At 43.2% G+C, this 24,214-nt stretch overlaps 2 protein-coding genes across 7 annotated transcripts; one reads left to right on the plus strand and one right to left on the minus strand.

Annotated features, from left to right (window-relative positions):
• Positions 1-2: 2 nt before the first annotated feature.
• LOC115111648 (coiled-coil domain-containing protein 117-like) lies at positions 3-5,825 on the plus strand. 5 transcript variants are annotated; one of them, XM_029637945.2, is made up of 6 exons: positions 3-122; positions 883-1,066; positions 1,195-1,245; positions 1,358-1,633; positions 1,830-1,970; positions 3,002-5,825. In XM_029637945.2, exons 2-6 carry the CDS (start codon positions 936-938, stop codon positions 3,240-3,242), a joined length of 840 nt encoding a protein of 279 aa, XP_029493805.1. In that variant the 5' UTR covers positions 3-122; positions 883-935; the 3' UTR covers positions 3,243-5,825. The 5 variants fall into 5 exon arrangements, with proteins under 5 accessions (XP_029493805.1, XP_029493806.1, XP_029493801.1 ...); XM_029637946.2 differs by having other exon boundaries at positions 10-122; positions 918-1,066; XM_029637941.2 differs by having other exon boundaries at positions 18-623; positions 918-1,066.
• Positions 5,798-20,824, minus strand: si:ch211-102c2.8 (trichohyalin). 2 transcript variants are annotated; one of them, XM_065011589.1, is made up of 28 exons: positions 19,823-20,824; positions 19,594-19,682; positions 19,051-19,111; positions 18,810-18,932; positions 17,521-17,649; positions 17,283-17,378; positions 17,086-17,193; positions 16,898-16,979; positions 16,687-16,795; positions 16,402-16,476; positions 16,189-16,281; positions 15,981-16,093; positions 15,678-15,804; positions 15,435-15,560; positions 15,232-15,345; positions 14,895-15,116; positions 14,626-14,688; positions 14,418-14,513; positions 14,236-14,337; positions 13,968-14,150; positions 13,560-13,691; positions 12,961-13,193; positions 12,688-12,814; positions 12,484-12,567; positions 12,195-12,406; positions 11,056-11,131; positions 9,526-9,762; positions 5,798-7,221 (listed from the first exon to the last, which is right to left on the minus strand). In XM_065011589.1, the coding sequence occupies exons 1-28, from the start codon at positions 20,067-20,069 to the stop codon at positions 7,147-7,149; spliced, it is 3,534 nt and encodes a 1,177-aa protein (XP_064867661.1). In that variant the 5' UTR covers positions 20,070-20,824; the 3' UTR covers positions 5,798-7,146. The 2 variants fall into 2 exon arrangements, with proteins under 2 accessions (XP_064867661.1, XP_029493809.1); XM_029637949.2 differs by having other exon boundaries at positions 16,402-16,479.
• Between the last annotated feature and the right edge of the window lie 3,390 nt (positions 20,825-24,214).

A 24,214-nucleotide genomic window follows, 5' to 3' on the forward strand; every position in this document is an offset into this window, starting at 1 on the left:
TGCTCGATTAGATTCTTCATCAGCAGTTGCGCATTGTTTTGGTGGTTCTTAGCACCTCACTTCACTGCATTCATTCAATTTATTCTCAGAAAAGCTGAAAATGTGACAGCGAAAATAAAGAGGTAGATAAACGCAGTTAAAGTTATACAGGTATGTTTGTTAGCTAAATACGTTCAAACGTTCGAAGTTCAAGCGTTCAAACTGCAACATGGGTTCACAAGCAACAACAATAACAGGCAGGGGGCGGGTACGCTTATTGCTAACTGGCTAGCTACCTAAGTTAGTTAGTTAGCTTGCTAGCCATACATACACACGTAGCCCAAGACAAATATATTGTAGAAGTGCAAGGCAAGCCATTATTTACTGATTATTAAGGGCTACCTTTATGTAATGTTAAAGACTGCATTTATTCCTTGCAATTTAAGTTTGATAGGCAGCTAGTCAGCTGAATCCGCTAGCTTGCTAACGTTGGTAGTAATTTTAGCAAGCTTGCTAACTAGCTACCAAATATTATACAGAACTAACCCTGTGGCTGTCTACGTTATGTAAACTAGTTAAATGTCAGGACCTGATAACTTTACCATAACGCTAGACTAGAAGAGTGACAATTTACAAGATTCTGCGTAAGTAGCTACCCGAGTCGACATTATTTACAGTACAGTAACTAACTGTAATATTTGTTATGATGGATTGGTGACCAAAATAACAGCTATGCCTGCTGTACCAAAACATCTTACTTAGCTATATCCAACTGTTCATTACTGACAGCTACACACGTGCCTAAAATTGTTAATTTCTATAATAATCTATTTCTGTTTTCTAAATTGGCCTTCTAGAACTCAATGTATCGTCCTTGTTTATGTCTGCTCATCTACCATTGAGGCTTTTGTTCAACCCTTCCACCTCAAATAAACCAGGAGCATCATCCCTGCCCCATGAGCAGCGAGCTGGGCTTTCTGCCTGCCATGTACCTATTCCCTGGCTTAATCAATGTCCCTGAAATGGGGATCAATATTGGTCCTGCAAATACCCGTCAACACCTGCCGGGAGTGTCGCCCCCAAGCACGTGAGTAGAGTCTACTGATGGGAGCGCTGCACAATACACACAGATGTAACAACCATGTGCTTTGCAGGAGATTTGCAAGACTCAGACTTGCTAGCATGTTGTCATTACATTTATTGTTATTTCTTCAGGAGTTGGGAGAGAAGATGCCTGAGAAAGCACAGGAGGAGAACAGATGATGAGTGAGTTAAGAATAGGAAAAATCTATAAAATGAACAGCAGTGTTTATTCTGCAGCACATGTTAGTTTCAAAGGACAAATTATTTACTCCAAATCAATGTGTTTGTTCTCCAGAGGATGCAGTGCCAAAAAGAGGAGGCTGATGGGAGATGTAGGATGCGATCCTTTGGATGACCTCAGCCATAATGTGTGTCAGATCTGGCCACCAGGCAACAATGGCCCCCCTCTACCTGAATCAGCCAGCCAAGCACCTCCCCAGCACTGCCTGGGGACTCAGAACCTGGGGCTGCCCATATCCGGGTCTCCCTCCCATCTGGTCTGTCCAGAAGCAGAAGGCTCCTGCATCGAGGTGGAGTCTGCTCATAGAAGACTGCAGGAGATTGAGGAAAGGTTAGCTATGAGAGACCTTATGAGGGCAATGTGGGAGATTCCAGTTTCTGTTACTGTCCATAACTCATCATAATTGCAATGTGCATTGGTACTGACTAACTTGTATAAGCATTACCACCATTTTTTTTGTCTTCACCATGCACTACACACTCTGCATACACACTGTCATACAGTGAAGTTAATATTTTTCTGTCAGGATCAGTCTGGAGGATGATGATGATGACCTGGATGTGGAGCCAGCACCCAGGCGGCCAGTGCTGGTGATGTCTGACAGTCTGAGGGAGGGGCTTCAGCGTGGCATCAGTGACATTCTCCCCCACACTGTGGCCCAGTCTGTGTAAGTACTCCTCTCCTTCTCATCCTGCACCTCAGAGGAACATTTAACTCAAGTACCTACCTACCTGCAAGGTTTGATGGTAATACATACCCACCTTAAGGAAGGGGGTTATTATTTTCTATAGGCTATTACAACAGTTAAATATGCAATTTAGGCCCTTGAAAATAACAATTAAGTGTTTGAAAAAGTCCAAGTCCTTTTAATTTGACTTGCCATTGTCTGTATGAACTCTGTATAGGCTATTTGCTCAGCATGTAAATTAAAGATAAAATCACCAGCTATTGAAATTATGCACGTATCATTCGTTTTCCTGTCTGTTCTTGACCTGGGACAGTATTTTTCTCATCCATGCCAGTAGCTTTCAGTTGGCACTGACAAATCATAATTATTTGCATCAATCCAGTGGCCTTTTGCTTTGAAAACTCCATCACAAGGTTGCTACAGAAACACCACTAGCAAACACAACTGTCTGGCTGGTGTGAACCTGAATTTAACAAAACATCCTGTTTTGTTGTTTTTCTATTTAAAAAAATGAAATCACAGTCCTTCTCCCCACTTTCTTTTTTTGTTGCTATGGTATCGTTTTGGTATCAAGTATTGTTTTTTCAAATTCTGCTCTCAAGGATTTCGCAGAAAAGAACACGTGGCACTTTAAAATCTGCAGTAAATATACTGATCACATTGTTACAATAATCTATTTTCTTTGCTGTTACACTAAATCTATCCAAATCAATGTAAGCACTCAAGGGTATGGGCATTTAAAATATGTCTAGTCATTATTAGCCTGGTTCTGTATGGAATGCAGGCACATAATAATTTAAAAAAATTGGTGTGAATAAATCATGTGCTGTTACCACCAACTGAAAAAGTTGATAGCATCAGTGCCAACAGTGGGAAAAGTTAGCGTAGAACCTTAACCCGTCTGTCATGGTAGCCAGTAGTGAATAAACGTTAGAATTTAGGGAGGTGTCTACTATTTGTTTCTCTTTTTCAGTCCCGTTGTCTCACCTGTTTCTCTCCTGTTCCCGTAGGAGCCACTCCTGTATGGAGCTGGTAGTATGGCGCCTCCCAGAGGATGCGCTGGCTCGAAAGCTGAAAGACTCCCTGCAGAGGAAGCAGCAGACTACCAGCAGGCAGCCGCCGACCCCCAGTGCCCCTACCACTCAGATTCCCCTCAACCCCACAAACCCCTCAGGGGAGACGTACTCCCCTCTGTACTGCAACCCAGGGGCCGGGGCCCACAGCTCTGGAGAGGAGGACATGGAGCTGTAGGGCTTTTGAGACCCAGCATCAGGAATGCCCAGAGTAGCTACAGGTCTCAGCCTTGGTTCACTTGGTTGGACCCTCAGAGAAGCCATGGAGAGACAGAAAAAACTGCATAGACAGATCCAAAACTTCACAGTGATATGAACGTCTGCTTTGGATCAAGACCAGGCTGTTGGGCAGCATGGCACATGTATACCACTTGGCCAAAAGAGGGCAAGTACCCACTTTCTTTGTGTTACAGTCAGATAATACTGGATGTAAATAGCAACTGCCTCTAAAAAAACAACTTCTCATTTAGAAAACAGCCCTATGTGTCATCAATATGAGTCAGAAACATGTATTCTACTGTCAGAATTGACTACAAAGTGTAAATAAACTCAGTCTCATCAAAAATAGACTTGTGGTCGTGACTGCATCACAACGTAAATGAATGTTGGGTTTGTTGTCGTTTTTTTCTTCTTACCCAGAGTGGGAAGAACTCATGGATACAATTTTTATGTCTGCGTGCAGTTTGGAGATGATGGAAGTTAGCATGTCGTTATCTTTTTTTCTGGAAGTCTCCAGGTCAGAGTATGTGAGCGGAGCTTGAGTGGACTGAGGAGCTGACCGTGCCCATTTGACTGGAGCATGGAGCTAGATTCCCAAAGGCTGGACCGTCAGCCTTCTCGCTCCAATAGCGCTCACTTCACGAGCTCAGGACATGCCTGGCCCAGCATGCATTTGTATGCTACTTGTGTGCTGCTATATACCCTTGCTTTAGCTACTGTCATGGAGTTCACTAAATAATTTCATAAAGAAACTGATAAAACACACAGGTGCAAAATCAAGGTGAGCAGGAAAGGGAGTGCAGTGATGTAGTGTCCTCAACTAAAGAATCATTGTGGAATCTGAAAAGACACGTATCCCAAAAGCATGATGGTGTACTTACTATATGCACATGCTAACAGAAAGGAACGAGGTGGGTAGCTGGCAAAGTGTGTCATTGTAGAAAAGTATTTATAAACAAAAAATCTGATCTCTTAAATGTTTTGTAAAAACAATTATCTATACAATAGGCCATCGTTGATTTTGGTCCAATAGGCCTGGCATATTCCCGCTTTCAAGGAGCTTTCTGTTTTGACTAGGTTATTTTGCCTGAACCTTTAGGCCTACCTATATATAAAAAAATACATCTCTGCCCAGCCTGGCAAGAGTGGCCAAAAGGGTGTTTATCATCCCAGTGGCTCTGTAACCGCGGAGAGGATATTCTCCGCTGCTGGCCTGCTCTCCAGGCACTATCGCATGAGCCTGAAGCCACAAACTGGCCAATCTCTTGTTTCTAAAAATGAATTCAAAGGCACTGAGTCAAATAAGGCATTTTTATTTAATTTGTATTTCATTCTAAGTAAGTCACAGCCAATATGCACAATTTAATGGCTATAATGATTTAATACAATTAAATACTGAGCGCTTTATGTCCCTACCAGCCTAGTGTTGCACTCGCAAATGCTTCACAATGTATTTCTTTGTAGGCTATAGCCTTGAAATAATAAAAAATAATATAGGAGTGCCAAGAGCGACTGCACACCTCAGCTCACATATTCTGCTCCAGGTAGTACAGTAGCCAGCTCCTCACAACAGCAGGGAAATAGACCTTCTAACTACTCTAAAGTTGGGTGATGTTGGTCATTTTCAGTGCCTTCAGAAATTATTCACACCCCTTTACTTTTTCCACATTTTATTGTGATATAGCCTGAATTGAAAATGGATTCAATTGAGATTTTGTATCACTGGCCTACACATAATACCCTACCTATCATGTCAAAGTGGAATTATATATATATATTTTTTAAACTTTTACAAATTATTACAAAAATTCAAAGCTGAGTCAATAAGTATTCATAAGTAAGTACTCGTGGATACCATTTCTATGTCTGCGTCCAGTATGAAGGAAGTTAGAGGTAGTTTCACGAGCCAATGCTAACTAGCGTTAGCGCAAAGACTGGAAGTCTTTGGGATCAGCTAGCATGAAAGTAGATAAAGAGCTTAATTGCCAAAATCCTGAACTATCCCTTAAATTAAATGTCTATGTTGAAGCTTTAAGACCAGTGGCAACACACGTCAAGCATTTCTGATGTTTGGGAATTGTCTAGTACCTTATGTTCTAACTCTAATGTAACAACTGTTTCATAGCAGACTGCTTAGCCTATTTGGAGAAGTCTCTGTTTTGTTGTAGTTACATTAAATGCAAGTAAATATGATCTGTGCTTAGCCAATGCATTGGTTTACAAAGGACAAGGATGTAATTCATTCGACTTTATTCAAAGGGAAGAAGGGCCATTGAGCTCCGATAATGTCAGTATGAAAGTTTTATACTCATCTTTTAGCCCCAGTTGGGTTATGTTTTTAAGAACGGTTACTGTTTAAAGGTGGTTTGGTCCTTGTTCCCGCATTCAAGAATAAAGTTGGTCTTCCTACAATAATGTGAAAAATAATGAATGTACTAAAATTCACCATCATTGTACACTCATTGTAATCCTCTCATATGCACCTTAACAGAAACATTGGCTAGTTGAACTTGATTTGTTTCTAAATAAATTCTTTATTGCTTTTGGTGTTCATGTACAATGTTTTAATGCCAAAGGGACAACAGTACATACAGTATGAAAACATCACAGATGTTAAAGTTTATTCCAGGTCCTAACAAAATAGTGTACACTCACTAGCCAGTTTATTAGGTATACCACCCCGTTCACAAAAATGGATCACGTAGCTGTGGATTGGTATATAAAGCAGGCAGACATGCATCAAGGCATTCAGTTACTGTCCATTTGAATGGTAGAATGGGGAAAAACCAGTGACATAAGCGACTTGGAGCGTAGTATGATTGTCCGTGCCAGGACGATCCAGTATCTCAGAAACGGCCACCCTCCTGGGCTATTCAGGCACGACAGTGTCTAGGATTTACCAAGAATGGTGCGACAAACAATAAACATCCAGTCAGTGGCAGCCCTGTGGGCGAAAACAGCTCGTTGATGAGAGGTCGAAGGAGAATGGCAAGAATTGTGCAAGCTAACAGGCGGGCCACAAACAGACAAATAATGGCGCAGTACAACAGTGGTGTGAAGAACGGCATCTCGGAACTCAGAACTTGTCGATCATTTTCACAGGTGGGCTTTTGCAGCAGACGACCACACCAGGTTCCACTCCTAACAGCTAAAAACAAGAAGAAACCGCTCCAGTGGACACACAATCACCAACACTGGACAACTGAGGAGTGGAAAGCATCACCTAGTCCAACAAATCCTGGTTCCTGTTGCGTCATGCTGATGGCAGAGTCAGGATTTGGCGTAAGTAGCATGAGTCCATGGACCCATCCTGCCTGTTGTCAATGGTACAGCCGTTCAATCTACAGCAACTGCATGACACCATTGCTTCAGCATGGACCAACATACCTGTGGAACGTTTCCAACTTGCCCCAAAGAATCCAGGCTGTTCTGGAGGCAAAGGGGGGTCCGACCCTGTACTAAATAGGTGCACCCAATAAACTGTCCTGTGAGTGTACATTGAGCATAATAATTACAATAGCTCTGTTGCAACATAGAAAGAAACTGACACAAGATGACTTTCTTCTTCAAATGGTCCTAATTTCAGCTTGATCCCACTGCCTAAAGAGTCACAGCTCCGGAATGGGCACTATGCAGACATGTCAGTTAGTTCATCAAACATTCACTCAGTCCCCAACCTTTAGTCTAGCAGTAAGACTTAATTCCTCCAAAGGCAGAAGAATGCCAACTTAACCCATTTTGACCTTGAGGCCATTTACCCTGATCATGTAGTGTCATCCTTTTCAGGAGTACCTTGAAATGATTTGAGATTGCTGTCCTCCAGTAATTCATTTTACAAACACACACACGTCATCTGGCAAAGCTCACAATCCTTCACCCTGTACTGTCCTGGAACGGGAACGACTCCAAAACTGAGTGCATTCCTGGGATGGTGTGATCTGATTGCATAAGAATTACAGATAGAATATACCTATTACTCCAGAGAATACGTTCAACTTTTCAAAAATGTCACCCACCACACACATTGTTTCTCCTTAGTGAAACATCATAAACCATGCCAACACAACGATACACTGAAGCATGTTTTACACAGTGATGGAAAAAGTACACAGTTATCATACTTGAGTAAAAGTAAACATATACTACCGTTCAAAAGTTTGGGGTCACTTAGAAAACGTATGTCATGCTCTATAAAGGATTCATAAATGTGGCATAACTGTGTGGCATAACAACCCATGTCAAATGTGACATAAACCAGTGCTTTTTAAAGAGTGACATAAGCACTGCTTAATAAAGGCTTCACAAAGCTAGATGAGACAATCTATAGATTATAGACCTATAGCCTTGTCATGTTATCCTCGTAAAATGTTTCTATGATGGGCGGCCTAACAATGTTTACGACCTTAAGCCTTATATAGGTGTTATGGATAACAGAAGATGTCTGACTTCAAAGTAAGTACAGCCTCTTATGATATAAAGCATTTATGTACAGACATAATGCGATACATCTCATCTAAAATGTGGACTCCTGTTTGCCAAAAAGCACCTGGAAGAAAGATGATCATCAAGACTTCTGAAAAAAATGTTCTTTGGACAGATGAGACAAAATTAGAACTTTTTGGATGAGATGGGTCCCATTATATCTGGCGAAAACCAAACACTGCATTCCACAGTAAGAACCTCATACCAACGGTCAAGCATGGTGGTGGTAGTATGATGGTTTGGGAACCTTTTCTGACTCAGGACCTGGACAACTTGCCTTAATAGAATGAACCAAGAATTCTGCTCTATCAGAAAATTATACAGGAGAATGTCAGGCCATCTGTCTGTGAGCTGAAACATTGCTGTGTCGTGCAGCAAGACAATGATCCACAATCAAGTCTACATGAAAATGGCTAAAAAGCAACAAATGTGATGTTTTGGAATTCTAGACCTAATTCCAATTGAGATGTTTTGGCATGACTTGAAACGAGCAGTTCATGCTTGAAAGGCCACAAAGGTTGCTGAGTTATACTTTTTTCACAGCACTGTATGTGTTCTGAGTAACAGAATTAAAATCATCCATAGGCTGAATTTAGCCTGCGGGCTGCCAGTTGACGATCCCTGAGTGTCAATAAATATGTTACAAACATTCTGCCCTTTTACCAAGGTTCTCTCATGATCCACAGGCCACAGGGAGTGAGGGGTATTTGGATGGGTTGATGGACCAGCAAAGTGTGTGTGTTTCAGAGACAAGTTTGGGATAACAACCAGGTGTTCCTTTTCTGTTCCCATGAGACCAGGGCTTAGGCCTAATTTCAAATCAGATGAAGCACTGACCCGCGATAGCAGACAGTGTTTTGGCTGTGTCGGAAGTGTAACTGTGTTAGAGCTGTCAAATTGGTGAGTGACTGCTCGTCATTGTCACAAATGGCAAGGTCCACTTTAGGTATAATACAGGGAGCAGCTTGTGGATTTGACAGCTCTAATGCAGTTCCACCTCCGACATCGCCATAACAACCAGGTGTTGGCTAGCGCGGATCTGATAGAATCTAGCCCTTGAATACAACCTGGACTCTCTGTGGTTGATCTTTCAGCGGGAGAGGGTGAATGTGACAAAGACCTGACTGAGTCCAGCAGCGCACAGTATGGCTCAAGTTATATTGTTGTGTGTGACTGTGCATGTTCGTGTACTGAGGAAGATGTAACTTGGTTCCAGGAGAAAGCCACTTTCCATTCCTTATGTTGGGGGATTTCATCAAAGTATGTTGTGCCTGGTGTAATGGGGCTACCATGACTGCACTTTATGGAGCATGTGTCATCCTGCAGCATAGCATTTTGAGGAAGGTTGGGGTAAGGTCCAATATTGGCTACACACCCAAGAGGGAAAGAGGTTGGGCCCTCCTAGAAATGTTTTAGAGTATGACATGACAAGGTTGGAGATGCTTTGTGAAGCCTCAATTTAATATTATTTATAAAGCTTTTAATAAGCACTGGTTTATGTCACATTTGCCACTGGTGGTTATGCCACAGCGTTATGCCACATTTATGAATCCTTTACAGAGCATGACATACGGTTATAGATAATCCGTGACCCATTTATGTAGTGTTTATTAAGTCTTTATGAATGCTTTATGTATGCCTTTGTAAGTAGCACTTCATTTAAATCAGGACCTCAAATAATATTATTATTACTAAATTATTACTATTAGTAGGACAGAGGATGTCATTGCCTGCCCACTCAATTGGCAGATGGAACTCACCGTCTCCAGATAGGACCCAGCCAGCTCCATTGGGGCCCTGCCTAGAGGGGTCCTGCCCAATTGAGAGGGGCTGCAGGCATGGGCCTGGTTCTCAGCACGGAGCTGTTTGACCCGGCTCTGGAGGTGACGCAGTAGCTTGAAGGAGGCCAGGTCTGAGGACCCGGGGGAGGTAGGGGCTTCCCCAATGTGGAGTGAGGGAGAGGAGGCTGATTGCTGAGCTCCAGAGTCAGTGCATTCCTAACAGGAGACAGGGAGATGGGAGAGGAGAGCAAACGGTTGGGGATTAGAGACAAGACAAAGGAGAAGAGAAGGAGAAATTCAATCTAGGCCCTAAAGTAGTCTCTATGGTTACCAGATGTCAAATTCTTCTCAGGGCAGAACTGTATTTCAGCCCCTTTCTGATGTCCTGACTTATTTACATTTGTCCCGTATTTCAGACTTCCCATTAATTTGATGAGAATTGCATTCCAAATTGGAGGGGTGTGGACATGAAGGTAAGGTTAAGTTTATGGCTAGGGCTATTTCTAGGGTTAGGGTTATTTCTAGGGTTAGGGTTATTTCTAGGGTTAGGGTTATTTCTAGGGTTAGGGCTATTTCTAGGGTTAGGGTTATTTCTAGGGTTAGGGCTATTTCTAGGGTTAGGGTTATTTCTAGGGTTAGGACTATTTCTAGGGTTAGGGCTATTTCTAGGGTTAGGGTTATTTCTAGGGTTAGGGTTATTTCTAGGGTTAGGGTTATTTTTAGGGTTAGGGTTATTGATTAATTCAAGTTTGGTCATTTGAATTGGATGAAATTATTTTGATTTGTGTAGTTATTATTTTGGAATAAACTAATTGATTAATTTAATAATAATTTAATCCATCTCACAATAATACATTTACCCAAATCAAAAATAATAATGTATTCCAACTCAAAATAATGTTTATCTAATTTAGGGCTAGATTCAATCAGATTTGCGTTAGCCAACACCCACATAGCTGGCGTTTTGACCGTGTCTGAGGTTGACCTGTGAAATCCACAAGCGGCTCCCGGCGTTATACCTATAGAGGACATTGCCACTGATTCACATTAGTAGGAATCCCATGCAGCCGTGTTTACAAGTTCGAACACTGGAATGTGTGACCTACACCTTGATTAGGCCGATAGAAATCCTCATTATTTTGTTTAATGATTCTCAATTTGAGCATCATTATTTCTATATAGCCCACACGCTCGTTCTGAACTTCTAACGCGAGTGGGACGGGTGTGGCTTCGTGACAATGACCATGGGCAGCCGCTTACCGATTTGACACCTCAATCTGCCAAAACATCAGCTATGCTTGATCTGATTGAATCTAGGCCTTAAATGAATCAATCAGTATAATAAAAATGTCACGCTTTTTGCCCTACCGTGCTAACCCTAACCCTTACTTTAACTGCACATTCTGTTAACCCCAGCCTTGACCAGCAACCAGTAAACTAAGCACAAAAAAAACTTGTTGGAGTAGCTTCATGCTCAGGCTCCCACAGGTTTTATATGATGATGGTTACCCCAGTAATGCGTCTCATCTCCCCTTCCAGTTTCTCCAGCTTCCTCTGCTTCTCCTCTTGTGCCTTAGGTGCCTTTCTGCAACACAAACATACCCAGATATTATAGATAGTTTGTAGGAAATACCTTCTCCTGACAGAGCATAACTAATGTGCAACTTTGATGGTTAATGACACTGTATAAACATATTAGTGCTAACAGTGTACAAACTACTGAACAGAACTGCTCTACAGTGTACAAACTACTGAACAGAACTGCTCTACAGTGTACAAACTACTGAACAGAACTGCTCTACAGTGTACAAACTACTGAACAGAACTGCTCTACAGTGTACAAACTACTGAACAGAACTGCTCTACAGTGTACAAACTACTGAACAGAACTGCTCTACAGTGTACAAACTACTGAACAGAACTGCTCTACAGTGTACAAACTACTGAACAGAACTGCTCTACAGTGTACAAACTACTGAACAGAACTGCTCTACAGTGTACAAACTACTGAACAGAACTGCTCTACAGTGTACAAACTACTGAACAGAACTGCTCTACAGTGTACAAACTACTGAACAGAACTGCTCTACAGTGTACAAACTACTGAACAGAACTGCTCTACAGTGTACAAACTACTGAACAGAACTGCTCTACAGTGTACAAACTACTGAACAGAACTGCTCTACAGTGTACAAACTACTGAACAGAACTGCTCTACAGTATACAAACTACTGAACAGAACTGCTCTACAGTGTACAAACTACTGAACAGAACTGCTCTACAGTGTACAAACTACTGAACAGAACTGCTCTACATATCTCAACCCCCCCTGAGATGATGATGATGATTATGATGATTTCTAAGAAGAATGGGACTACTAGTTAGTGAGTTAGACTCTAGGCTTAGTCTCTAGACATGCTGTCTCAAAATGGTAAAGTCAGTTACCTCCCCTTTAACAACTTTGCCTTGCACCTGTTGGTTGGCAAAAGTGAAAACACTGAACACAACAGAACACTTCCCAAAGTCAGTTAATGATACAACCTTTTCAAAGCCTGCACATCTTCATCAGAAGAAAATAAGGATGAAGGCCAAAAGTGAGTTTTAAAGCTCTACTCTGTGTAAATAGTGTGGGATTGTACGCTACACACCTCTCCAGTTCGGCTGTCAACTCCTCCTCAAACTTGCGTGCCAGGCGTGCAGTGGTCTGCTCCTTCCACTGTCCCATGCTCCTCTGCACCCGGCGCAGTTCCTGGTCTTTGGCCTGCAGCTGCCTGCGCAGGGACGCAGCCAAACCTCCTGTCTCGTCTCCTTCCTCCCGCACCTGGGCCTGCTGCAGATCGCTCAGCTCCTCAATGTGCTCCTGCAGCGGTAATATATGACTGTACACTCTGTGTGTGTGTGTGTGTGTGTGTCACACAAAGACAGTGAGATCCATACCTGAATGAGTGTCTCCTTCAGTGAGTCCAGAGCCTGCTGTCTCTCCGTCTCCATCTGTTCCCTCTGAATACGGAACTCCCGCTCCTAAAGCACACAAATGTGATTCCTAACAGCATGTGTAACGCAACAGAAGTGTAAGCATGTTTGTATGTGCTGTATCTGTATGCATTTGTGTGTATTTTAGTGAGTGTGTCCTGAACACACTTTGTCCCGGCTCAGCTGCTGAGTGCTGCGTCTCTGTAAGTCAAGCTCCTGCTGTAGTTGACTGATTGACTGCTGCAACTGCTCTCTGAGGACCTGCAGGGTTTGGACTGCCTGGGCCACCGTAGGACTGCAGCACAGCACCAATATAGAGCCACCAAAATATTAGAATACACAGTATTATATCCAAATGCATATGCTGATAATGAAATGTGTGCTTCTGTATGTGTATAAGAGAGAATATGAGTGTGTGTGTTTGTGTCTGTGTGAGATTACCTGTGTGGGAGCTGAAGGGAGCTCCCTACGGCCCCACTGTGTTCCAGCAGGTGCTGAAGATGCTGACACTCTGCCCCCATCTCCTGGGCCCAGTGTCTGTGCTGCTGCTCCAGCCTGGCTGTGGCCTGCTTGTGGATGTGCTCCCTCTCCCCCAGCAGCACCTGCAGTCTACCAGCCTGCTCCTCTGCTTGTTGGACGACCTGCTCCAGCCTCAACGATTCCCTCTCGCCCTCCTATGACCACAGCCCAGTCAGTTCACCATGTCAACCATGCACTGGAAACCAGGGGTGCAACTTTCACTGGGGATGGGGGGGACATGTCCCCCACATTCTGATATTGCATTTTTGTCTCCCCCAGTTTTATCATTGGAATGTGATAAACAACAAGGCAACGGTGTGCTTTAGGACCATGCAAACGCCTCCGAGCGGTCTGGTAGGCTTATCTGTCTTTATCTGACCGGATATAACAAATACAAATAATACGAAGAAGAATTATGTTCCCCCCGCATTCTAAAACCAAAGTTGCGCCACTGCTGGAAACTATACACTGTATGTAGTCGTCTCCAGATGCTAGTTTATAAGGTGGTCGCCTGTCATCACCTGTTCCATGTGCCTGCGCAGTCTCTGTAGCTCAACCTGGTGCTTCTCTCTCAGGGACCTACGCATTGCAGCAAGAGCAGACGCCTGCTCACTCTGTTGCACAAGGCCCTCACTTTCCAGCTCCTGCACTTTCTGAGAGGGGAGGGAGAGAGGAATGACATCTCTATTTCACACATGTTCAAGTATGAATTGGAAATGTGTAGTTTTGCATATCTCAACTCCCCCTGAGACACCATCGGAGAGGGGTCATGGCCAGGGTCTGCCACTATCAACAGTGAACCTGGAGCAATTTAGGGTTAAGTGCCCTTTTCACCTTGTTGGCTCGGGTATTCGAACTACAACCTGTCGGTTACTGGCCCATCACTCTAACTGCTAGGCTACCTCCCGCCCTATCTTGGTTCTGCTTACTGTCCTCAGTTCTACCACTTTGCTTTGAAGAGCCAAGGCATTCCTCTTCTCTCTCTCAGTCTCTCCCCTCATTCTCTCCAGAGCCTCCCGGCCTTGCTCCTCCAGTATCCCACACTGCAACTGCAGAGCCGCTTCTTTCTCTGCCGCCCATTTCTTCCTCTCACGCTCTATGGTGCCGTGCATCTAAGGTAGAGAACAGGTACTGTTATCACATTTGTTTTACATTACATCTGACAGAAAAGGAGACAGAGGAAGTAGGAGTATATACCATCTCCTGAGCTTCCGCACACAGCTCCTCCTCTCGCCTCCTCATCACCTCCTTCTGCTCCTTAAGAGCCTCCCTCAGCTTCCACCACTCCTTCTCCTTCATCTGCAAAGGAAACTGTGAAACTGAACCAGGAACAGTATGGTGTGATTCTTTCAGAGGACAGGACAGCCTGAGATACAGACCTGGATGCAGCTCTGTATGGACTCAATGTGCTGTGTGTGAGACAGGGCCTGTTCTCTGAGAGAAACTGTTTTCTCTTCTTCAGCTTGAATATGAGCCTGGACACACAGAAGCAAGAACAACATAAATGTTTGACTCTGATAGAACAGATAAAGGAAATATGGGGATCTTTGCTCATGTTAAATAAACCCAGTTGACGGAGCCTCTCACCTGCTGGATGTGTTTCTCATGAGACAAAGCCAACTCTTTCTTCAGCTGCTCCAGCTCCCGCTGCTAAAGGAGACAAACAAAACCACCCCTTACATACTGCACACATACACATTTAACTACATATGCTTTCACGCTATCATGCACACTGTGAGTTACCCACATTTATAATGGGTGAGTGCTGTTATAAAATGGAATTCGGACATTCACACGCACAGTCAAGCTGACTCATCCATCGACACTGTGTACTAAGGACTACCCAGCCCACACACCGTCTGCGTGAGTGCCTGCTCCTGGGTCTCTCTCAGGGAGATGCTGTGCAGCTTCCTCAGGCTGCGGAGCTCCCCCTGGAGCCCATCTCTCTCTGCCTGCAAGGCACTCCTCTCCTCCTGGAACCCCAGCAGCTGCAGCTCCTTCTGGGCTACTATGCTCTCCACCCTGCTCTCACTCTCCCCCAGCTCTTTCTGTAGCTCACACACCTGCACCTCCACTGCCTGCGAGACAGAGGATGGGAGAGAGCGGTGGACTGTGAGATGTTGATACAGATAGAGGGTCAGAGGTGTGGTTATGATAAAGGGTAATAATAAGGTAGACAGGTGTAGATGGTACCTCATCCTTCTCCTGTTTCAGCCTGTGTTTCTCCTCCAGACATGCACACCTATCCCTCAGTAACTTCTCCTCCTCTGTTACATGCTGGAGCTCCTCGTGAGCTTCGTCCAACTTCTGACACACATGCAGAGAGACGAATTGAAACGCATTCAAAGCAGTGACTATCCCTGTAATATGTTCTGAGCACCAGTCTAATGCTGTACCTCTTGCATAGAGTCCAGTTTGAGTCTAGAGCACCGCTGCTCGGAAAACAGCTCTGTCTTGGCACTGTTCAGCTGTCTGTCCAACTCCTCTCTCTCAAGGACAGACATACTGACACTGGTCACTCTCTGAGACAGTGGGGGAGGAGGTAGGGGGGAGAGGGCATGAAATGGTAATAATTCAATCATTTGAATGTAATAGAGAGAGGGGGGGGTGTCAAGCGGGCTAGAAAAAGCATGTGTTACCCTGTCCATGCAGGTCCCATCCATTAAGGCAGTTCTGTGTTTACATAGAGCAGCCAGCTCCTCCTTCAGATCCCTGACCTCCTGCAAACAGGAGTCCCTCTGCCTCTGCAGCCGGCGCAGCTGAGAACTACAATACACTCAATACATCACTGTGAGTACAGCCTAATCAGCAATGGACATTATAGAGGTGAGTATAGAATAGGAATTGTAGACAGTACAAGCTGTTCCTAATAGTATTGTTTTGGCAAACTGTATTCTATTTAAAGAGATACAGTGCAGTAACAGGGTTGATTATGTGGATACCTGGTGCTGTCTGCTTCTGCCTTGCTGTCTCTCAGGCTGGCCTCCAGACTCCTCCCCTCCCTCTCCATCTGCTCTGCCCCCGCACGCAGCTGCTCCCACTCCTGCATGGCATGCTGGGACACAGAACACAGCACATCTCAGTGTTAGCCGTTGTCATGGATTCACGGGACAAGAAACTAGTCACAATATGGAAGGTATTGTCTTGTACTTTTCTTTTCTGAAGAAGGTCAGTGAGGGACAGTTCAGTCTCACACAGCTGAGCTCTCTTCATCCTCAGCCTCTTCTCCTCCTTCTCACAGTCCTAAAACACAAACAAAGATAACTACACACAGACAACAAGACACAAAACTCACATATCCTTAGCATAATACTTGAATTCAGGAAATATCAGGAGAGGTGAGTAGAGTGAGTAGAATCTCACCTGTCTGAGGGTCGCCAGCTCCTCCTCCATCTGTAGCCAGTCTGACCTCACCTCCTCCAGACGACCCCCAGGCCTCTGCTGAGTGGAGTCAGGGGTTTGAGAGACAAAGTATCAGGAGGCCTGTTTTTACACATCTCAGCTAGAGAATAACTGCTCACATGGAGTGAACAAGTGTTAACAAGCATATCAATCAACAGATGGCTTTCCCCATAACTAAGAGTCAATGGACATAAAGCCTCACTGTCTGCCACAGGAGTTATCGTTGGTTATTGTGCCAGCTCTCACCGTACACACATGTCCCCCTGTGTCCTTGTCAGGCCTACGTCTCCTCCTCCAGCGGACACAGCCCTCATCTGTGTCCTCATCATCATCATCATCCACAGAGAGCCCACACCTGACGACAGATACAATAGGGAAGGATATGAAACAAAGAATGGCTAGTCAGATTGTATTGCAGACTGACGTCACATCATTTAGTTGATTCAGTGAAGGCTACCTGTGAGTGTCTCTTCTGCTTTTGTGTGCTTTACGAAGAGGTAGACTGTCACTGGTCACATTTCCATTGCTAGCTATCAGTGCTTCGCACAGGACAAACAAACAAAGAAATATACTTTCACATTTGGTTATAGTGTAGTTAGTGGCATAATATCATTCAATAATCACGCCTAGTCCTGAAAGTTTTACCTGGAGTAAACTTGAGATTCCTTGGCTCCAGAGTGGGTGTGTCATAGTCACTCTGGTCAGTGTCGAGACCATCCACGCGGCTGACAGACCGAATGGCTGACAGGTATCCTATGGTGACGTAAGACAGATCTTAATAATGTGAACTACTTCATTTTCCTTCTGAATGGTGGTCATAGCCCCTAGCTCCTGCCTTTCACCTGGCCTGCTGTGGACGTGTTGCCAGACCTTCTCTGTGCGTACTGAGTCCAGGTCACTGTCTATGGTCACTGTGTCAAAATTCCACACAGGCACTCCTGGGGGAGACACGAAGAGGCTGCAGTTACTGTTAGAGACAGCTGACTTTTTTTGCTTCAAATATCCGTAACATGAAGCCATGTTAATTCATAGGGTAGAGCGTATGAGCTAAAAGAGTAGATGTTCTATGTGGTAGAGTACCTGCCAGGTGTCTGGTGGTGGTTCTAGCAGCATGGTGCCTGTTCTCCTTGGTTCCCTCAGGCTCCAGACTGGAACAGGCCTCAGTGAGAACCCCTGTACGAACACTGCTAGTGCTGGGAGGACCAGGCACTGACACAGGAACCAGTGGAAACAGACAGAAGCATCAGTATTATAATGCAGGAACATAATAAGTGAGAGGCCTTACAGTATAAGACTAACTTCTATGAGTACTGTCCCCTTTCCCCTCTGATGACTACCGCCAACTCTGACACTAGGCCCACCGCAGGAGGATGTCAGCCCTCTCACCTGTGGCAGGCTGGGGTAACCCAAAAGACTGTGAACATGTCTCTACTGACAGCTGTCTATCACCCCCTGGTGGAGTCACTAGAGAGTGAAGACAGCATTCACTCCTGCTAAGACCACTAAGCCTCTGTGGTGCTCTTGTGTGGCTCTCACTGGCCCCTAGGTTTCCACTCCAGTTAGTTCTCCTCTCTCCATGCCTGTGATGAGTCTGGCTCTCCTGGCGTTGCTTGTCCATGTGATGGGGAAGCTCTGTATAACCCATGCCTCTATCCACAACCTCTCCCCCAGTAGCAGTGAGACCACCTGCTTGCTTTAATGCTGTCCTTTCAGCCTCTTCCTCTCCAAAGGACTGTCCCAGGTTGCTACTCCAGTCTCTGGCCAGTCTCTGTTTGGTCCTGTCTGGCAGCCTCACCAATGTCTCCTCCCTGAAGCGCATGGCAAAGTCCTCTGTGCAGACACTTTCTGGAGGGGAGCACAGCTCTCCTGCTAACCCTCCTCCTCCACAGGCACAAGTCCCCAACAGCCTCTCCAGCCTCCAGTGACACTGCTCCTTCCGGGACTCTACACCCTCCACTTCCTCTTTCATCACTTCAACTATCCTCTGCTCCTCTTCCTCCTGATCGGCAGGGTCCACCCGTTCTCCTGAGCTCTTCTCTGGGGGGAGAGCAGAGGGGAGAGGGGTGAGAGACATCCAGGCTAAACCAAGGTCCAGGTCAGTGAAGGGGAGAGAGGCTGGGTCATGTGATGTTGGTAGGGTGAGGGTCAGGTAGAAGAGTCTCTGTAAAGGACAGTGAGTTCTAATATCCAGTAGTCCTTTTTTTGAGGGTTCTCTCCTTAATGGTAATGCTATGGTATTGGTTGCTCAGTTCTGGCAAATGATTCTTGATCATTCCAGAATCGTTACACTCTAAAAGGGATCAAGTTACAACGGCTGTAAAGACTGGATTCGGACAAGTTGAAGAGGACACTGCATGTAACATTCTCACCTGAAGATAGGTCCCTGGTCTCAGAGCGTACCACGTCAAGACAAGAGATTGGGGTGTCGTTAGTGGGGATGGTACTTCCCAGTCCTGTATCCCTGCTCACAGACTGGCTACTGCTAAGATGAGCTATAATAAAACAGAGCATGAGAGCAATAGAGATATTAAAATACTAGAGAGTTACTATTAGACAAAAAGTATCACTCAAGATGTGATGTAGTAAATTAAACTACATACAACAACATACCTGTATTGAGGCAATCATGTTTTCTGGAGATACCTTCAATCCCATTGCTATGTCTCTGCATCTGTGAACATTTAGCTACTCATAATGGTACAACTTTTAATGGTCCAATGCAGACGTTTTTATCTCAATATCAAATCATTTATGGGTAACTATTCAGTACCCTAGTAAAAAATGTACAAAAATGTCTTCTTAGCAGAGCAATTTCTCAAGCAAGTATTTTGCTAGGACTGTCTAGGAGTAGTCTGAGTGGGGAGGGGAAAACTGAAAACTAGCTGTTGGGCTAAGAGGTTTGGAACTCTCTTCCTCTATTGTCATTTATCCAAAACTGGCTGAAATTTCAGGCAGTCTTTTCAAACAGCTGTTACACTAAAAAGGAATTGTCATAATTTTTCACGATTTCACAATGTTATTCCAACCTCATAGTGTGGAAACACAGGAAAATCACATTTTTGACTGCACTCTGCCTTTAAGACAAACTAAACAAAAATACAATTACGAGTCTGGAACCCTGTGAAACTCTAAGGATGGCTGCAGCACACTGACCTGCAGGCGGCTCAGCTGGGCATCGATGGCATCTAGGAGGAGGTCACAGTGATCCTGTGGCAGAGGGGCATTGCTGTCTTCATCCAGGTCTGAGTGTGCAGAGGGTATATAGGGACCAGGAAACGGTTTAGTCCAGAGAGAAGAGAAGGAATGAGAATGAGTAGGAATAAAGACAGGTAGAGGAATTCAGTCTGAAGTCTCTATAGTCCCAGATAGGACATTATCTGACCAGTGTAAAGAAGCTCATCTGTGTCTTCTGCAGCGTCTCTTTCTGCCCCTTCAAAACTGCCATCGGCCATTTCCTGTAAAACACACTCAGAAATACAGACACAACTTTCTCGAATACCTAATAGCAAAGTAATGTTGGCGGTGGTGAGTGGGGTTTGTCGTTGGTCATGGGTTGCTCTGGAAACCCAGAGCCTTAGACTGGGGGCCTTAAGGCTGCTGAGCTTCCTTTCACAAAGAAGCCAATACATTCTGGTGGCACTATGGCCAGCTCACATGCAAACCTACACTTTGTAGTTTACAGTGATTGTGGAATTCCTTCCACTGACCGAGTAGGAAAGCTGTCCTGTAGGCTTACAATTTGGAAACAGCATTACAAATTCCAATGTTTCAAGAATGTTAAAAAAAACACATCTGATAAAGCATCCAGCTCTGAGTTGATTTGATGGTGGTTCCATTAGAATTCATGCACTCTAATGAAAAGTCCATGCATATGTGCATTTGGTTGAACAGTGTGCATAGTGCGCAAATAAGACTGTAATGTGACATATACAACATTTCTCGATAGCTTTACATTTCACATTTACATTACACAGCCAGGTAGCCCATATTTTTAAAACATAAGCAGCGTAAATTGTTCCTTCTCATTGTTTAAATGTAACCATAAATGCAACACTTACTTTCTGAATGGTATGAAACAAAGTTCGTAGACTCCTTTCCAGCTTGACTTGATTGACAGGAGCATTGCTTGGGTTTCCAAGCAACCTTCAAACAGTGCTCCCCCACCCGGGTCTAAGCCAAGCGGTTCAAACCGTATAATAACTGTTCAAACTGAGCGACCAGGCGAGCGCACATCACAGCAAGCTTCCCCCTCTGGTGAAAACAGCGGGAGTCAGAGCGCCACTGCTCTGCAAAGGCCTCATTGGAGTGTTTTAAGCTACATTCTTTCATTCCTCGGCTATCAGAACTGTAGTTTGAACAGCTAGCTGCACGTTTATTACGGTTAAGTAACCTAAGGGCTCAATTCAATCTTTAAAGCGGAAGTTTACAGATTCCGCGATAAATATCCGATTAAGCCGATATGTGCAGTGTTGACCGTGGATGCGGTCTCCGTTAAAAGCGTTATCACCTTAAAATTTCAATCACTCTGTAATGCTAAACTACACAAAGCTAACATTGAACAGACGCACATCCAGTTTCAACAGAAACACTTTTATTATCTCATGTTTGTCATTGTGTCTTTCTTTTGAAGACAATGTTACATGTGTATAAATTAAGGGAGAAAAAACACAATTATAAAAGACCAACCCCGGTTGCAGTTACACCTGAACAGAGATGCATATGTGTGAGATAGTGTGTGTGGAATATGAGCGTGTGTGAGTGAGGTTGAAGTGAGTATGGTAAGGCCAGACCCCGCTCACCTCCGTCCTTCCACCCACTCCTTCAGTACCAGGTCCTTAGTAGTGATACGGGTCACACAGGCTCTTACTGTATTAGAACGAGTCCAAACAGCACAGAGTCCACTGTGCAGCAGGGTTTAATTCAGACCAGGTATGACCAGGTCTTCATTACCAAAGTCCTGCCTCAGAGCAGCACAAAACAAAAGACACATGTATATCTGTGATACACACACTTCTTATTGTGCATATACAAATACAGTATGTAAATGAAAGACAATGGCACCCATGATGAGAAAAAAACACAAAAACAAACAAACATAGATATTAAAGCTAAATCAAAGCATACTGGATTAAGTGTTGTTGGGTAAATCAAAGCATACTGGATTAAGTGTTGTTGGGTATATCAAACCATACTGGATTAAGTGTTGTTGGGTAAATCAAACCATACTGGATTAAGTGTTGTTGGGTAAATCAAACCATACTGGATTAAGTGTTGTTGGGTAAATCAAACCATACTGGATTAAGTGTTGTTGGGTAAATCAAACCATACTGGATTAAGTGTTGTTGGGTAAATCAAACCATACTGGATTAAGTGTTGTTGGGTAAATCAAACCATACTGGATTAAGTGTTGTTGGGTATATCAAACCATACTGGATTAAGTGTTGTTGGGTATATCAAACCATACTGAATTAAGTGTTGTTGGGTAAATCAAACAATACTGGATTAAGTGTTGTTGGGTATATCAAACCATACTGGATTAAGTGTTGTTGGGTAAATCAAACCATACTGGATTAAGTGTTGTTGGGTAAATCAAACCATACTGGATTAAGTGTTGTTGGGTAAATCAAACCATACATTTTACTGGATTAAGGCACTGCATCTGGGTAAATCAAACCTGGTTTGATTAGGCTGTGATTGGGAGTAAGTGTTGTTGGGTTTATATCAAACCTAGTTAAATAGGTTCAAATTGGATTAAGTGTTGTTGGGTAAATCAAACCATACTGGATTTTGTAAATCAAACCATTCTGAGTTGGCGCTGAATTAAGTGGTCTAAACCACTGAATCTCAGTGCAAGTTGGGTCAAACCATACAGTGTTGTTGGGACAAACCCTGGTTTCAAACCATTCAGGCTGTGATTGGGAGTCCCATAGGGCTGAATTAAGTGTTGTTGGGTAAATCAAACCATACTGAATTAATGTTGGGTAAATCAAACCCTGAATTAAGTGTAAATCAAACCATTCTGAATTAAGTGTTTTGGTAAATCAAACCCAGTGTTGTTGGGTAAATCAAACCATTCTGAATTAATGGTAAATCAAACCAAGAATTTGTTGTTGGGTAAACTGTCTGAATTAAGTGTTGTTAGTTAAATGGATTAAAAGGTTCAAATTAGAAAATAAAAATATTGAAAAAGTGTTGTTGGGTAAATCAAACCATACTGGATTAAGTGTTGTTGGGTAAATCAAACCATACTGAATTAAGTGTTGTTGGGTAAATCAAACCATACTGAATTAAGTGTTGTTGGGTAAATCAAACCATACTGAATTAAGTGTTGTTAAATCAAACCATACTGAATTAAGTGTTGTTGGGTAAATCAAACCATTCTGAATTAAGTGTTGTTGGGTAAATCAAACCATTCTGAATTTGTTGTTGGGTAAATCAAACCATACTGAATTAAGTGTTGTTGGGTAAATCAAACCATACTGAATTAAGTGTTGTTGGGTAAATCAAACCATAGTGTTGTTGAATTAAGTGTTGTTGGGTAAATCAAACCATTCTGAATTAAGTGTTGTTGGGTAAATCAAACCATTCTGAATTAAGTGTTGTTGGGTAAATCAAACCATTCTGAATTAAGTGTTGTTGGGTAAATCAAACCATACTGAATTAAGTGTTGTTGGGTAAATCAAACCATACTGAATTAAGTGTTGTTGGGTAAATCAAACCATTCTGAATTAAGTGTTGTTGGGTAAATCAAACCATTCTGAATTAAGTGTTGTTGGGTAAATCAAACCATACTGAATTAAGTTTTGTTGGGTAAATCAAACCATTCTGAATTAAGTGTTGTTGGGTAAATCAAACCATTCTGAATTAAGTGTTGTTGGGTAAATCAAACCATTCTGTAAATCAAACCATAATTAAGTGTTGTTGGGTAAATCAAACCATTCTGAATTAAGTGTTGTTGGGTAAATCAAACCATTCTGAATTAAGTGTTGTTGGGTAAATCAAACCATACTGGATTAAGTGTTGTTGGGTAAATCAAACCATACTGAATTAAGTGTTGTTGGGTAAATCAAACCATACTGAATTAAGTGTTGGTAAAATGAAAAAGATGATGCCATTAGGAAGGCAGGTAAAGAGTCACTGCACAGATGCTTTGGTTGTTCAGTTTTTCCTTTCTGCACAGAGCAGAGATGAACATCTTCTTTACCCCAACAAGTGTCATGAATGAATAATTAATCTAAACATCACCACTATTGCTACTAATCAGTCTCTTACACAGGCCCTGGCTGGGGCGCCTAGCAACCCACACCCACCCATCTTTGAGATCACGTCATTTGGATATTCAAAATAAATGATTAAAATGTATGATGTGTTTATCATCATTCAAAATATAATATATGTATATTCATATATAAAACTCATTCTATTTCAAACCCAATATAGTCAACTAAATCTATAAGGAGTTGATGATTGAGAAAAAAGTTATACTTGCCCTGCACATCATACTCTTTCTTCCCCACATTTCAATACTGTTTCTCGCCCAGTAATACTGTGCATGACGTTGTAGTATTGTCTATACAATGACACATTTGCAATATATAAAACCCCTTACTGTGATTGGGTCCAGGATAGTGAGAATTCATTCCAATGTGGGGAACCATGTCAACCTGCTGTACCCACTTGATTTCTTCCACTAATAATGTACTGTTCTTGCCAATGTGGTCAGTACTTATAGATGTGTGAGTGTGTTATGTGACTAATGGATACGTGCCTGTGT

Source organism: Oncorhynchus nerka, linkage group LG27, assembly GCF_034236695.1.
Source record: "Oncorhynchus nerka isolate Pitt River linkage group LG27, Oner_Uvic_2.0, whole genome shotgun sequence".
NCBI lineage: Eukaryota > Metazoa > Chordata > Actinopteri > Salmoniformes > Salmonidae > Oncorhynchus > Oncorhynchus nerka.